This window comes from Geospiza fortis, unplaced genomic scaffold (assembly GCF_000277835.1).
Source record: "Geospiza fortis unplaced genomic scaffold, GeoFor_1.0 scaffold23, whole genome shotgun sequence".
NCBI lineage: Eukaryota > Metazoa > Chordata > Aves > Passeriformes > Thraupidae > Geospiza > Geospiza fortis.
In genome coordinates, this window is record NW_005054303.1 from 5007584 (window position 1) to 5022341 (window position 14758).

At 37.4% G+C, this 14758-nt stretch overlaps 1 protein-coding gene across 1 annotated transcript in view; it reads left to right on the forward strand.

Moving 5' to 3' along the window:
* Positions 1 to 14544, forward strand: part of WDR25 (WD repeat domain 25) — a 59878-nt gene extending 45334 nt beyond the window's left edge. The window contains exons 5-7 of the mRNA XM_005417886.3: positions 9904 to 10074; positions 12241 to 12381; positions 12765 to 14544. Coding sequence (XP_005417943.1) covers positions 9904 to 10074; positions 12241 to 12381; positions 12765 to 12986 — 534 coding nt within the window. The 3' untranslated portion in view covers positions 12987 to 14544. The remainder of the gene's footprint in view (positions 1 to 9903; positions 10075 to 12240; positions 12382 to 12764) is intronic.
* Positions 14545 to 14758: the final 214 nt, after the last annotated feature.

A 14758-nucleotide genomic window follows, 5' to 3' on the forward strand; every position in this document is an offset into this window, starting at 1 on the left:
CCTGATGTTCCACAGAAGGTGCCTCCTACAGAAATATGTGCATCTCTGTGGACTGGAAAGTGTTCTCAGTGAAACTGTTTGTGAAAACTGGCAGGAGAGAAGAAGCATGTCCTTCACCAATGAACAGTGTAGCTGCAACAGGGACAAGGCAAACAGAGAGGGATAGCACCCAGTTTACATGAGGCAGTAAGGAGGAGCAGACAAACATCTGAGGTGGAGGTTAGTCTCACCTGTGCATCATTACTGCAAAATATTGTAGTTACATTTCAAACTCTCAGGTGTAGAAGGAAATGTTGGTTAGGCATGAATTATCAGTGTCATCAGTATGTCATGTCTGCCACTTCCTAGTTTTGGGGGTTTTCAATGGATTCTTCAGGTATTCCTGCTTTCAGTTTATATTTCTGTCCTTATTCACATATCTTTTCCATCTTACACAGTTATTGCCATAGTTAAAACTGAAGAGTGTCCTAGCCAATATTTTGAAATTTGTCCTGTTCTAATAAGTGCCATTTTCTCTTAACTGAAATAGATGTCTGAGACCTCATGCCACTTTTGTTTCGATTTTGACACAAATAACCTTTCTATCTTTCAAGTTCTTTCATCCTAATTAATTACAAGATTTTCCTGTTTTGCCTGTTCTTTCAAGTGTGTTAATCTGTCATTCGGTTTGGAATGATGTGTGGGTGAACTAATGATTCTTTTTGTTCCTATCATCATACTCCTGATAGCCTTTTCAGGCTTTGCAGCATATTTTGTCAATAGAGAAAACACCCTAAATCAGGCACAAATGAACAAATGAATCTTGTTATTCATTGCACGCTGAAAACTCAATTTCAGCATGTGCTGGTAATTCAATTTCAGGGGTCATTCTTTAGGATGTACTCCTGTGTTTTAACAAGCTATCCTCTTGCACAACTTAAAATTAACTGTGAGGCAAAATGATAATTTTATCAGGAAATAAGGGGATTTTTTCCTGGAAATTCAGAGCAAAACATTAAACATAACAGAGAGAATGAGAAATTTCAAAAGTGTTGTCCAATTACACATACATGCAGTGGTTTAAATGAACTGCTTTGTGGCAGTGTGCCACATTGATGCTTTCTGCTGATGGAAAATGACATAGAGTAGCTCATATTGGTATTTTTAAAAATTAGTACTTCTGACCAGGACCATGAATTTGTGAGCATGAATTACTCATATTTATTCATGATTTGAATGTGGTACAAAAATTGGATTTGCAAGTCCCAGAGAAAATGTATCAAGTTGGTTTGAGGCATCCTCTCAGCTACTAAAACACTGAAAAATTTTAGGGGAGCTAATAGCATCCCTGCTTTACACAATGCAAACATTGGTGACGTGTATAAAACAATCTCTTCAATTCGTTTTGACAGTTCACTCGTAGTACAGGGGAAGTGGGTGAATGGCTGCATGGTCCTTAGTTGCTGGCTGGGTTTAAACTGTGACAGAAATGTGCAGTAGGCCATTAATTAGAGAGGCAGATATTAAAAAAAAGAAAAAGAAAGGGGTATGTTGAAAGATACTTATTGCTATCCCTGTTCTGTTGAGCAAATAGGCAAAATAATTTCAAATGTAGCATTGGGTATTAAGCAAGACAAAGAATGAAAGAGCAATAAGGGAGTTTAAATCTTTAAGATAGAGCTAAACAATATACTTCAGAGAAATGAATGGATGGGACAGCTTGTTAACCTCTCAATGAAATGTAAAGTATACAGGGATCTCAAAATTAGAGACACAAGTAATCAAAGCCTGAAAAAAAAAATAGAAGAGGCAGCTGAATAGCCTGTGGAGATTTATTATAGTGGTATTGCTTTCTGTTTGTGTTAAACCCAGTTTTGTCTCTCTGGTAAAGAGATTATTCTGGAGATTTTATATTATTGTATAATAGATTGATTAAACTTATGAAAAATTTGGAGAATGTTTATAGAGGTTTTATGAAAAGACCAGAAAACCTGGAAGTGAGGTGCTGTGTTTTAAAAAATAAAACAATCTGCAATGTCAACCAAGGAGGGAGCATCATATTGAAAAGCCCCCATGGGATCTTTGGACCTTTGAGCTGAACCTAGATAAACCCCATAAAACCCTGCAAAAAGAAATGTGCAATAAACCCAAGACCTTAAAGTAGTTATGTATTTTAGAAGTATTTCCTTTCTCTGAGCCGTGGAAGAATTTTGCAAGATGTTCAGCACAAGCCAGCACAGTCACCCTTCATTTTGGCTGATCTACATTAGCTTTTCAGAGAGGATACAGTATCTATTCCAACCCCTTATTCTACCTGAAGTTTTAGTATTCCTTGAAATACCAAAGAGAAGAAAAGGTTGAGACTTTTATCCTTTAACCCAGAAATAAGGACCTTATTGTGTTCATTAAAGTAAATATGACTACAGATGGGTTTTGTTTTTTTGCTTTTTAATTTGGGTTTCTAAGCTTACACAGATGTACTATCAGAGGAGGACTTTTACTGTAGCTATCTAAAACTGGTAATACTTTTAAAGGAGCTGAAGTTCATGATATGGTGAATGGTCAAACTGCATTGAATGATGTATTTACATGTGTCAGCAAGGGTTGCCTGGTGTAGAGCAGGGGTGCTGTTAGCTCTGCTGAAAGGACGTACAGCAGTCAAAGCTTACATCTGAATGTACTCATTAAAGTTTCTAAATGTATCCATTTAATTATTTTTGAGATTTGCATATTTTATTTTTATTTATATTCTGCTTTAATGCAACTCAATGTTTTGTAAGCATTCAGGAACTGGTTCCTTACTGTGTCCATACAGAAATGTGGGGGCTGGGTAAGTGGAGATCACTAACAACATTTTTTTGGACTTTATTAAAATTAGAGGAATAATTTACCCAGCTGTTGGATATAGTCTCTCTTTGATCTCGTCTCTTGATGCTCACGTGTCCAGTGTCACGAGCTGGTGAGGTTTGTTGGAGCTTTGGCAAGGACTATTTGTGATCACTGCCAGAACAGCAAGTCCTGATGAAGCACCACTTATAATCTGGAGAGGGAATAAGTGGAAGGTGGCAGGGCTGTGGCTCTGATCCTAAAGCATTATCTGAAGCTCTTAGACCTCCATAAATGCAAATCCACTGATTATGTTAAACAAGGAGGGAAAGAGAGGAAGGGCATCAGGTAGAGGAGACCTAGTAAAATACAACTGGACAGCCACAGAACAGACTTTGAAGAAAAGATTAGTTACAGATATAGAAAGAAAAGACATTTAAAATATAATGTATTTAAAAATATAATATATTTAAGGGAAGGTTGATTGTGTGAAGTTTGCTTGATGTCACTTTATGATGTTGGACTTGGATAGAGCAATGGGAGAAGCTGGGGAAGGCAGGAATTAACCTAGGTAATGTATAATGAGAAAACTGGCTAAATGGGATGTCTCAAAAAAGGAAACTGGCTTGGAGGAATTTAATGAAGTGCTTCAGGCATGACACTAAATGGAGCAAAAATATGTTATTTTATTTTTGGAAAATGTTTGTTGCAGAAATTCTCGTGCTAGCACAATCAATTAAAAAAAGCAATGGGATATTATGCAGGAAAAATAGCAACAACTTAATAGAAATTGAAAGTGTACAAAGAAATAGAAAGGTTAAAATATTTGGAATTAATAATTAACAAAATTTTGTCATGGAAAGTTTGAAAAAAGATTAGTGTAAAGTCAAGGCAAATTTAAGGAAAATATAGATTTGAAGATATATACAGAATGTCCCATGTAAAAAATTGAGATCTTATAAGATATAGAACAAATTAACTAACAAAAAATGATGGAAGCTCCTATTTGAAGCTTTTAAAATGTCTTGAAATGAACTGTAAAAATTTTATTAACAGCAGAGTTCAAGGCAGAGTAACAACAGGTTTTTCCCCCTCCCCCCATCTTTGTTTATTACTCTGAACATTACTTAGTTACAAAATTGCAACTATCATCTACAACTTTATGCTTAAAAAGAAAAAAATTGAAGAGATGCTTTTTATGTTGGTAAGCTATTTCTCCATACTTGAGTTTATAAAGAAAGAAGCCCAAGCTGTTAAAGCACAGTTAAAAAAATTAATAGGTGCAAATACACTGCATTTGTTTCCTTGGAAACATTCTATTGCAATTTCTTTCAGGTGAGATGCAGTCATTTTAAGTAGCATGTATTTAGGAGACCCTAATGAATTTGTCTCTGGATAGCATATAAATATGAAAAAAGGCTGTAGAAACTGGTGGAGCTGCTTGCACTTCTGGTTTCTATAGAAACAGCCAATACATTGTCACGTACTGGTGGTATTAGGAAGAACAAGGTAATTAAAATAAGATGATTTATGCAGTGCTTTAGAAAACTCAAGTTATTCTTCTCAGAGAAATCCTTCTTGAATCCATGGACAAATGTTCAAAGAAATATGGTAGGGGTATATTTGCACTTGCACAGTGACATCTGATTTTAATTGTTACCATTCGGGGTCCTTTTTGAGTGTGAAGGCACGTGTTTTGTGTCTGTGGCACAGGTGAGCAGTCTGCTGTGTTTATTTGGGAGCCTCATTTGGTGGCATTGCAGATGAAAATCCTACCCCTGTCTGTGCAAGACATCACTCCTGTGCTCCCAGAGGGACTGAAATGAGCCAGGAATGAAGCATTCCTTCTTTTGGAGTGGGAGTGCTCACGTGAGGCTGTCAGGGAGTGGCTGTTCCAGTTTCAGTCCATTTCTAGGCATGTTTTACACCCCCAGCAGTGACCAATACACTTTTGAAGAACAAGAATAGAAAAGCACAGCAAACATCTTCATCACAAACCCCAGCAATGGTTACCTTGGCCCCTCTAACTTAGAGTCTGGGGGCTTCCTGCCTCTTTGTCCTTCTTGGATCACTTTGAGTTTCCACACTCTGGAATTGGTTTTCTTAGTCTTTTTACATCTGCAACTTCCTTTAGCAAGGAACTCAGTTCAAATATGTAGTGTTTGAAGCAGCATCTTGTTCTGTGCATTTTGAAGCTGCCTTTGCTCATTTGCTGTCTGAAGTCTTATAATGGAGGAAACCACTTGCATTCTCTATGCTGCTCAGACTTTATTTGCAATTCTTTCAGATTCCCCTCAGTCATCTCATTTCTGTACTAAGAATTCCTTGTTTTTGTACTAAAAACTTTCTATGAGTTCCTCACAAAAAGCCATTCTGTATCTTTCTTATATGTGGATTTCACTTCTTATCGTATTTGAGATGGGGAGATAAGTTTAAATAAAACAATATGATGGGGAAATAAATTTTTTCTTATAAATGATTGATGATTTCCATCACTAGATTCTTGTGCCTTTTCAAGTGATGTAAAATTGATTTTAAAAAAGCCAGTGTACATTGTTCAAATCTGAAATCTTAGAGATTAATATCAGATTAAAGTTAACCACTTCTTCATCTTAAAAAGGAATTCTTTCCTTTTAATTATTCTCAAGATCTCTTGAAAATGTTGAGCTTTATCTCTGAAAACAGAGCAGTTACAAATGGGAAAAAAATTAAATAGTAAAAATAATGTTTTTTAACTGCATGAAGAGAAATACAATAGATTGACACAAATGGTTTGCACTACAACAGATAAAAAACCCCTTCTATTTTGTGAAAGAGTAAGCTTTTATTTAAATTAAAATGTACTTTTTGTTACTGTTAATGGTGTAGTACAGTTTCACAGGGAAATTTCATCAGTCTTCCATTGAACCAATTACCCAGCATGTCAGTAGGAAGAGGCAGGTCCATGCCAAATCATACAATCTAAAAAGATAGGACAAGAAATGAAAGAAAAAATATGCCATATTTTACCAGTTGGAAGCCCTGGATCTAACTAAGGAATTTTTTTTGATGACCAGCCATATTGCCTGTAGTGCTATTAGATTTGTCCTCTCTTGATGGCCCAGGACAATGAATATAAAAGCAGATTTCTTTCTCAACACTAGTATAAAACTTGAGGTGCTTTTTATAAAATGCATTGCACACAGCATACAAGTGACCAGCACAGGCTTGGGGCAAATAGCACCTTCTGAATTGCTCATGTGGAGTCTTTGAGATTTCTTGACAGAATGCCAGTATGTGCATGGTATGTGCTTAATGGAGAGAAGTATTACAGAACACCCATCTGAAATATATGCCTTGAATTCAGCATCACAGCTTCCTTTTCAAATCACCAGAACCATAAGAACCTGTTTGAAACTGATTTCATTTGCTTAAATTACCTTTCTTTTTGAATTCCTGCAGCCATGAGCTCCTGCCTTATTGAAGAAGTTTTGTTGTTATGTTGGATTGTGGTGACACCAGAAATGATTAGGCTTTCCTTTGAAATGAATTATTTTATGCCCATAAAATTCTTAGATTGAAGAAGTGAACTGTGGTTTTCCAGTGCTGATAGGTGATAAATCTGCAAGTAGGAAAAGAGCAGAAGTTGTTATTAACAAACTACAGCCAGCAGGGTAGGCAAACCTGTGCTTTCCCCAGACAAGTTCCTCAGGCATGTCATGAATGAATTGCCTAAGGTAGAACAAAGCAGGTTTAATTATGAGTACTTTCCTGAGCAGGGATGTTGCAATTAGTTATTTTTGAAAGCTGTCTTTACGGGGCAATTGAAATACTATGTATATCAAGTTCCCAGCTGCTATTCAAAGTGTTAATTTACTGTTCCCTAAGCAGTTCCTACTGTGCGGCTTGAAGATAAAACATTATAGTTTTTCTGAGGTATGTAACAAACATATAGAAAAAGAAGGTATTTTGTGCTTTTTTTGATAGGCAGTTTCCTGTTGCAAAGGTAAGGTACACAGGTAATTTGGTTAAATATTCTATTAAATAACAGACAAACAAATATTGTTTAATGATTAGTGGTGAATGTTTAAATTGATAGTAGCAGTTTTTATAAGAGCCCAACAGGTTTTCAGCAAACATTAAAAGTATTTGCACATTACCAACTTCACAGTGTCTTCTTTTTCCTTACCAAGAGGTGTCTGTTGCTCCAAAAACTGTTAAAAGCAAGTCCAAAACCTAAACCCTTTATAATGATGGACACAACATATGGCTGGATATATACCCACATTTCACAAGTTTGGGGCTTTTTTTAGATGATGAAGATGTAAACAGTATGTCTGTGATTTTCACCTTTAAAATAAGAAAATATTAAAAATCACTACCATGAGTATCCATTTGGAAGTTTGTTGTCATTTATTGCTCTATTTTGTTGTTCTTCATCTCCCAGCACTAACTGGCCTTTGTTTCTGGCTCTTTGTCCCTGTTTTTACACTTGTGCTGCTCCATGCTCTTGCTCCTGCTGACTCTCTGGTTGGACTTGTCACTTCTGAGAAGGTGCCTGCTGCTAAGGAGCTGCCTCCTCAGTCTGTCAGGGTGGTTCTGCCTTTTGTGTCCACTCCCCTCAATTTGACTTCATTCTTCTCCTGCAGTTCCTACAGCTGTCAGGTTTCTGTATGGTTTTCCATTTCTCATTCCAGGCAGCTATTATATTTTGTGAGTTTTTTTTTTTTTTTCAGTTTGAGGTTTTATTTTTCATTTTTGCTTCTACAAAACAGCTTCATTTTCTACTTTACTAATGAACTATAGACTTCCTTTTATAACTCTGTGAAGAAATATGCATGGTGATTTCTCCATAGAGAAAGTGGAGGATATAAATATGGAAATATCCCTTTTGGCTTTACAAAGTTTAATTGCTTTGTATATTATGCAGATTCTCAGGCTGTAAAATCTGATGAGAGCAAGAAACACATTTGTATATTCACTATTTAAAAAAGCAGGCAGATTGCTGAGAAATGTGCAGTTTTTGAGTGCGCAGGTTTGCATCTTGTTGCTGTTATTACAGGGTGTGTAGGGTGCTTGCGTGGCTAAGGTTCTTCACCAAACGCAAACATGATGTGTCTAAATTGTGTATTTCACAAAACCTGTGAAAAGCAACTGGGACAGCTGTGCTGCCATCCTTCTACATGCTGAGATCACAGGAAGCAGAGCAGGAAGGGACCTCAGGACATCCACAAGCAGATCCACCCTAAAGCAGGATCAGCTTTCTGAACATTTTCCCAACAGCCATAGATTTTGGAGTTTGAGGCAAGAAATCAAGAAGTTCTCATGCTGTGTTTGGTACTTGACATGATTTTTCTTTTATTGGTGAAAGTATAAAATAGGGGTATAATTTAGGATATTTCACTGTGACACCTGAAAATTGTTTGTTTGGTGGTTATTTAAAAAAATGTATCTGTAAATGGTCTGGGCCCTGAAGTCAGTAGTCACTAGGTATGTAAGGGGTATCAGGTAGGCACTGAAATGCCTCACAAAGTTGGAGTCATTTCAGGATAATGCTTCAAGCACTTTCTCCACTCTATTGGTATTCTAGTGACATTAGAAGAAGGACTAACCTCTGAATACACTTTGGAAGTGCAGGCAGCTATGTTTTTAGCTATCTTGGAGAGAGAGAGATTCAGATATTAATAACTAGGAGTCTTCCCATGTCCTAGTTTCAAGGATCACCATATTTAGAGAGATGGTTTGCTTTGATCTGGCCACTTGCCTTGAAGTTTCTCTTCACTGGAGGCAATCAGAGAAAAAAGAAAGCAAAAGTATTGATTTGCAAAATTCAAATTAGACAACAGAGATACAGAATTTCATGAAGAAAGATGGAAAGAAAGGACATTCAAATTGTTCATGTGTTCCTTAGAATAATTTAAAATATCTTACTTTTTAAGATCCAGCTTACAGGCTGTTAAAATATTCAGAATCCTGTGGCTGATACCCATTTCTGCATGGATCTAACCCACTTTTTCTGTACAGTCAAAGTCTCCCCAGGTGAAACTTGCACCAATTACCCCTCCTCTTTTCCACGTTACTCTTTGTAAGAAGGGAGTTTCCATCATCTCTGTAAGCACCCTTCAAATACTGGAACTTGGTCTCCCCTAAACCTTTTTTTCTCAAGGCTGAGCAAGCTCAGTTCTCTCTGAGAACTTTCATTATGTAGCAGCTTCTCAGTCTTTTGAGCATCTTCACTGCCCTTTTCTGGTCTCTCTTCAGCCTGTCCCGATGTCTTTTGTATAGCATGGGCAAAACTGAACACAATGTGCCAGGTGTGACTTTAAAAGAGCTGATGAGAGTGGGACAATGACAATCTCTGCCAGTGATGCCCTTGTTGATGTGCCCCAGCACCCAGCTGGATTTCTTTGCTGTTCACTCATGTTGAGCTTGTCCATGAGGATCCTCAGGTCCCTTTCACTTTCTGGCTGGGCACACAGCTCCATCTCCTCCTGGTTGTTCCCAGGCTGTGTGTGTTGATATGCAGACACCTGAGGTGGTTGCTCTGCTAGTTTTCATCTTGGGAGGCAGCTAAGGAACATTTGTTGCTGCTCTGGTTGGCCTGGCTTGTCCCCAGGGGTTGCAATGATGTGTTTAGTGTTGCCACTTTGGACACCCCAAACTCCCTGAGTCCTTAATTTTAAAGCCTGGCTCACTGAGTGGGACACCTTGCTGCCAAGGTTTCTTTTGCTTCTTCTAGGGAATCTAGAAGAGTTCCTAATATTAAAGGGAGTTTGCGTAGACCCAGCTTCACATTGTGTTGTCTAAAGCTCTTTCTGCATCTTACTCTAATTCCTGGGTAATTTACAACAGACTCTTACGTACATATAAATATAACATAGAAATTGTACAAACTGATGCTTTTAAAAATATATAATTTAATTTTCCTGTATATTGATTCTTTATATTCATTGACCAAGCTATTGAAAAACACTAGTATGTCAACATTTTATGTTGTTTAAAATATGATGTTTAAAAATAATATGTAATTTGATGGATATAATTATTAATACAAAGAGGGAAAACATCGGTGATCATGTTCTAATCTGTCAAAAAATAGCAAACTCTTTTGTCCACTAGGTGTTGAGAGTGTACAAAGCTGCAGTACAACAGACTTTGGATATACTTTTCCTCCCTGAAGGAAGAGAATTTCTTACCAGCACGGACGCAGTGAGCCGGGACTCAGCTGATCGCACCATTGTTGCGTGGGACTTCCAGAGTGCTGCAAAAATCTCCAATCAGATTTTTCATGTAAGATCAACAAATACTGTTGTTCAGGTCATGATTTAATATTTCATACTTGTCAGTGGAGTAAAAAAAGCATTTGATTTTCAATAAAGTCTTGGGATGTATATGATGCCTTTCATGTAAGTTGATGACTTTCTTTGTTTTCACACTTAACGTTTAATTGTTATTAAAAAATAACCTTGAAGACTGAGAGGTCTCCTTGTGTTTAAAATATTTACATTTCAGTGCTAATTCATTGACATCTAAGCTATATTTAGGCAAGGACTCTGCAGTGTCATTGTGGTTTGCCAGTGGTGCATGGCAGTAGCTGCTATAGTGCAATGTTTCTTTTCCCACACTTTTTCGTACATTTGTCATCAGCTGCACTGAGGGCTATTGACAAATTGAGTTTAATATTCACAAAGTAATAGCAACCTGATATGTGCATATAGATACCTAATACAGACTAGTCACAGAGGCAAAATTTGCATTTATCAGTGCAGGTGCAGTATTTCTCAGTCATCTAACCAAGCAAGACATTTAATGGACTAAATTGTCTCGAAAGGCTGACAGCTTCAAAGGAGATTACCAAGGCAGTTAATAGAAAATTTCAACTCTCTGGGTCTTTTTAGAAAACCCAAGTCGCATATCATATGTAATATAATATGATTGGATTGTATATAGGTGCTTTTTGGCTGAAAATGAACAGTACTCTGCTGACAAGAGCACATAGTTGATAATTTAATGGGATTTTTTAGTGTTTAATTTCCAGAATTGTCTTTGTACTCTACTGGATCTATCAATACCTTGGATAGACAATAGGAAAGGAAAAAAGAAATAACTGTGAATATAAATATTACAGACCAGAAAGATTCAGCATCAGGGAGTAACAAACAAACATGACTACAACATCTCTGAGATGGACTTTCTCCCCCTCCACCCCTGCCTTTCTGCACTCTGAATAAACAAAATGTGGTGATGACTTTGCAAACTCTGCTTCACTTTTCTGAATTTTACCTTTGAAACGTTTGAGGTGGGAGTGAAACCCACAGGTCTCCAAACAGATTAGATTCCAACAGGACTTGTTCTATTGCTTGTCTGCATTAACAAATGAATAGTTAACAGCTCTAAAATAACCCATCACTACAACACACCCAGCATGACAGCAGCATGCTCCTGCAGGTTGTGTTGTGCTTTCTAGTCCCACACTTCCAGACCCAGTTTCTCTGGAGAAACACACAGTTGCACTGTGCCCAATACTTTACACTACCCAGAACTTCCTTCCCAGTCCTTCACTTCCAAATCACAAAACAAAACCAATCTGATGTTCTTCCTGCTCTACCTCACAGCCCATGGTGTCCAGTGGTCACTGTTATCCTGGTGTTCTTCACATGCAGATGGATCCTACAGCACAAGCTCTCATGGCATCAAAACTCGGCAGTCTTTAGGTCAGGCTGAAACTAGAAGAGGTTTGGACCTGGTGGAAGCCTTGTGAGAGCAGTTGATTTCTGAGGGAGTCACCATGCAGAGTTTTGAAAGTAATCTTAATTCAGTCTTAAATAGGAACTGTACAGTAAAGACAAGTCTTACTAATTACTGCAGATATTTATGAACTTGCAGCCAGCAGCAGCCCACATCACTGTCATGAGGAGGCTAATAATGAGCCTTTATTTTTTTCTTCTTCTTCTTTTTTATGAGAGTGGGATGAGGAAAGGTGTCTGTTTCAATCAGATGTTTTCTGTTCCTGTCAGTCTGGCCAGAACTGGAAGGATGGAGGATTTGAGAACTGTACAAAGTAACATGGAAAGCACAGTGTGGCTGTGGAGGAAGGGATATGGGAGAAGAAGATTCACTTCCACATCCAGACTTTGGGTTTCCTTGGGCAAAAGATGATGATGGAGAACCATCTGATTGGAATTACCTTTCTGCAGCTGTTCTGCAGTATAATTATTGCTCAGATGGGTAGGGGATTTTGGTAAATATCTAGGAAAACAAGGTGGAGGTTTGATTTAGCATTTGTCCTGATGTAAGGTTCATAGTGATTTAAGTATCTTTATGTACTGTGTATATGGAGATGACTTGTCCTTACCTTGTCCTTCATGGGCTCTCAAAAATGTCAAGAGATAACTTGAATCATTTGAACTAATCTTCTGTTTGATTCAATAAAACTTCCTTTAAAATCCTTTTCAGGAGCGTTACACTTGCCCAAGTCTGAGCCTGCACCCAAAGGAGTCTGTGTTTGTTGCTCAGACCAACGGGAACTACCTGGCTCTGTTTTCTGCCCAGCGACCCTACCGAATCAACAAAAAGAAAAGATACGAAGGACACAAGGTATCCTTCCCCACCAGGAGCTCAGTATCCAAGTTTAAAAGGAAGATTGATAGCAAAGCACCTCTACTTTTTAATATGTCTGCTATTAGTGTTTTATTATAAATCAGTGATAGATATTAATTGGCTTCATTTGCTTTCCCATGTGCCGGTCTATTTTGAATCATATGCACTCTGAATAAAATAGTTATTAGAAGACTTTATGAATGTTTAATGTCTTGATTAAAAAAGTTTTTGCTATGGCTGTGTCTTAGTAAAGACCTGGAGAAATCTTCAGTGTATATTTATTTAAAGGCATGCAGGTTTTGTACTATATTAATTTTCAGTGTACCACAATGAACTTTTCTAATCAGCATCAAGAGTTACCCTGTTATTGTTTTTCACAGGTGGAAGGATTTGCAGTGGGCTGTGAGTTTTCTCCAGATGGAACACTTTTGGTGACAGGAAGTTCAGATGGCAAAGTGTTTTTCTACAACTATCATACTTCAAGGATTATTCGCACTCTGTCTGCACATAAAGAAGCTTGTGTGAGTGCAACATTTCACCCTGTCTTGCCATCACTCCTTGCAACATGTGATTGGGCTGGAGAAATCAAGATCTGGCAATAACAACCAGAGTTACTTTTTAGGATGTCTCTCTCCTGTTAGTCTGTCAGAGGCTTAGGAAATAAGCCGGAGTATGGAATGTGAAATTCTGTTGGGATGTGTTGTAAGCAAGAGAGAGACTGTTGTCTTTTCTTCTATGACCTCTATGTTTATGCTTTCATAATGCAGTTAAGATGGTTTTGTGGTTAGCTGTTGAGCAAAGAAATGGTCCTACTCTCTCCCTCAACCCTGGAGACAATTTTTTAACCCTTTTGTGTCAATCTTCTGTTGTTCATCCAGTCCTATTCTGCTTTGAGTGAGTACCTAAATTTAAGGAAATTATTCCTCTTTTTATGCATGTTTTCAATGCAGCTTTTTTAGACCAGGGTTTATCGCAGAATCATAGAATCATTTAGGCTGGAAAAGACCTTTAAAATCACTGAGTCAAAGCTTTAACCCAGTAGAGCCAAGCCACGGCTAAACCATGTCCCACAGTGCCACATCTGCAAATCTTTTAGAGACCTCCAAGGATGGTGATTCCACCACTTCCCTGGGCAGCCTGCTCCAATGCCTGACAACCCTTTGGCGGAAGAAGTTTTTTCTATTATCTAATCTAAACCTCCTCTGTCAGGAGGAGACTGTTTCCTCTTGTCCTCACCAAAAGTCGAGGACATACTATTTGACAGATGATGATGTTCAGATCAGTTAATATCTATTCCATCTTCCTGAGATTTTTTCCCCACTTTTTTGAACTGGTTTAGCTCCCTGACCTGATCACTGGAGGGTTAGAGAAGTAATACTGTAGTTCAAGGCAAAACAGCTTCTATGCACAAGAAGGGGGAAGGTCACAGGGCAGGTGGGACTGCTTGTTCTGAAAATGGATGGTCTATTATCAGCTCAGCTTACTGTAAAATGCCTCTGAGACTTCCAGAGAAAGGTGTGACAGATAGCTTGAACCTAATTTTGAAGTCAATACATTTGTGGTTTTGAAATCTTGATGTTTAAACTTGAGTTTTAAACTTACTTTTCTGACTGTATAAAAAGAATAAGAAACTGTGTATAAATATTTTTAAGGAAGAAATAAACATTTTTTAAATACATGCTATCTTTGTTTACTCCTATTATTCTTGACAAGATAGTACACAAGCTTATAATGGAATTGATGCTTGGGGGTGATAACAATTAACATTAATTTATTGCAAACACATATGCATTTCTCCACAGTTCTTGATGTTGCTTGGACACAGAAAATTTTCATCATGCTATTCAGTGCAGGGGAGGTTCTTCAGCACTCAAACAGGAGCTGGGCTATTCTTCAGATATAAAGTTTATTAGGCCATTACTATGTATTTGCATACATAGAGATTGTTTGTAAGTGTACTTTAAATTTTTGTTCCCTGCAATTGTATTACTTGGTTCTAGAAAATATTTATTTGTGCATGTGTGTGTATATGTATGAAAAATTATATGTCTGTTCACCACATAAACCATATGTACTCCTAATCATGACTCCATATGATTATATGTATTTATATGCTTATATGTATTATCTTGTATATAAACATTTATATGTTTATATGTATTATCTTGTAGTGAGTGCTGTAAGCTTGTCTTGTCTTTGGTCTGGTTAGTCTCTAAAGGTGTTTTAACATACACAGGATAATTGTGCTGAGTAAATTGTCTCTATCATGGAATCCAGAAACTGTATGGTAGCAACTTCTCCTCTGTAGCATATTTTTATTCTTCTGATTTTTCATATTGGCACAAATGCAAGGGGTTTCTATCCACTTTTTTGC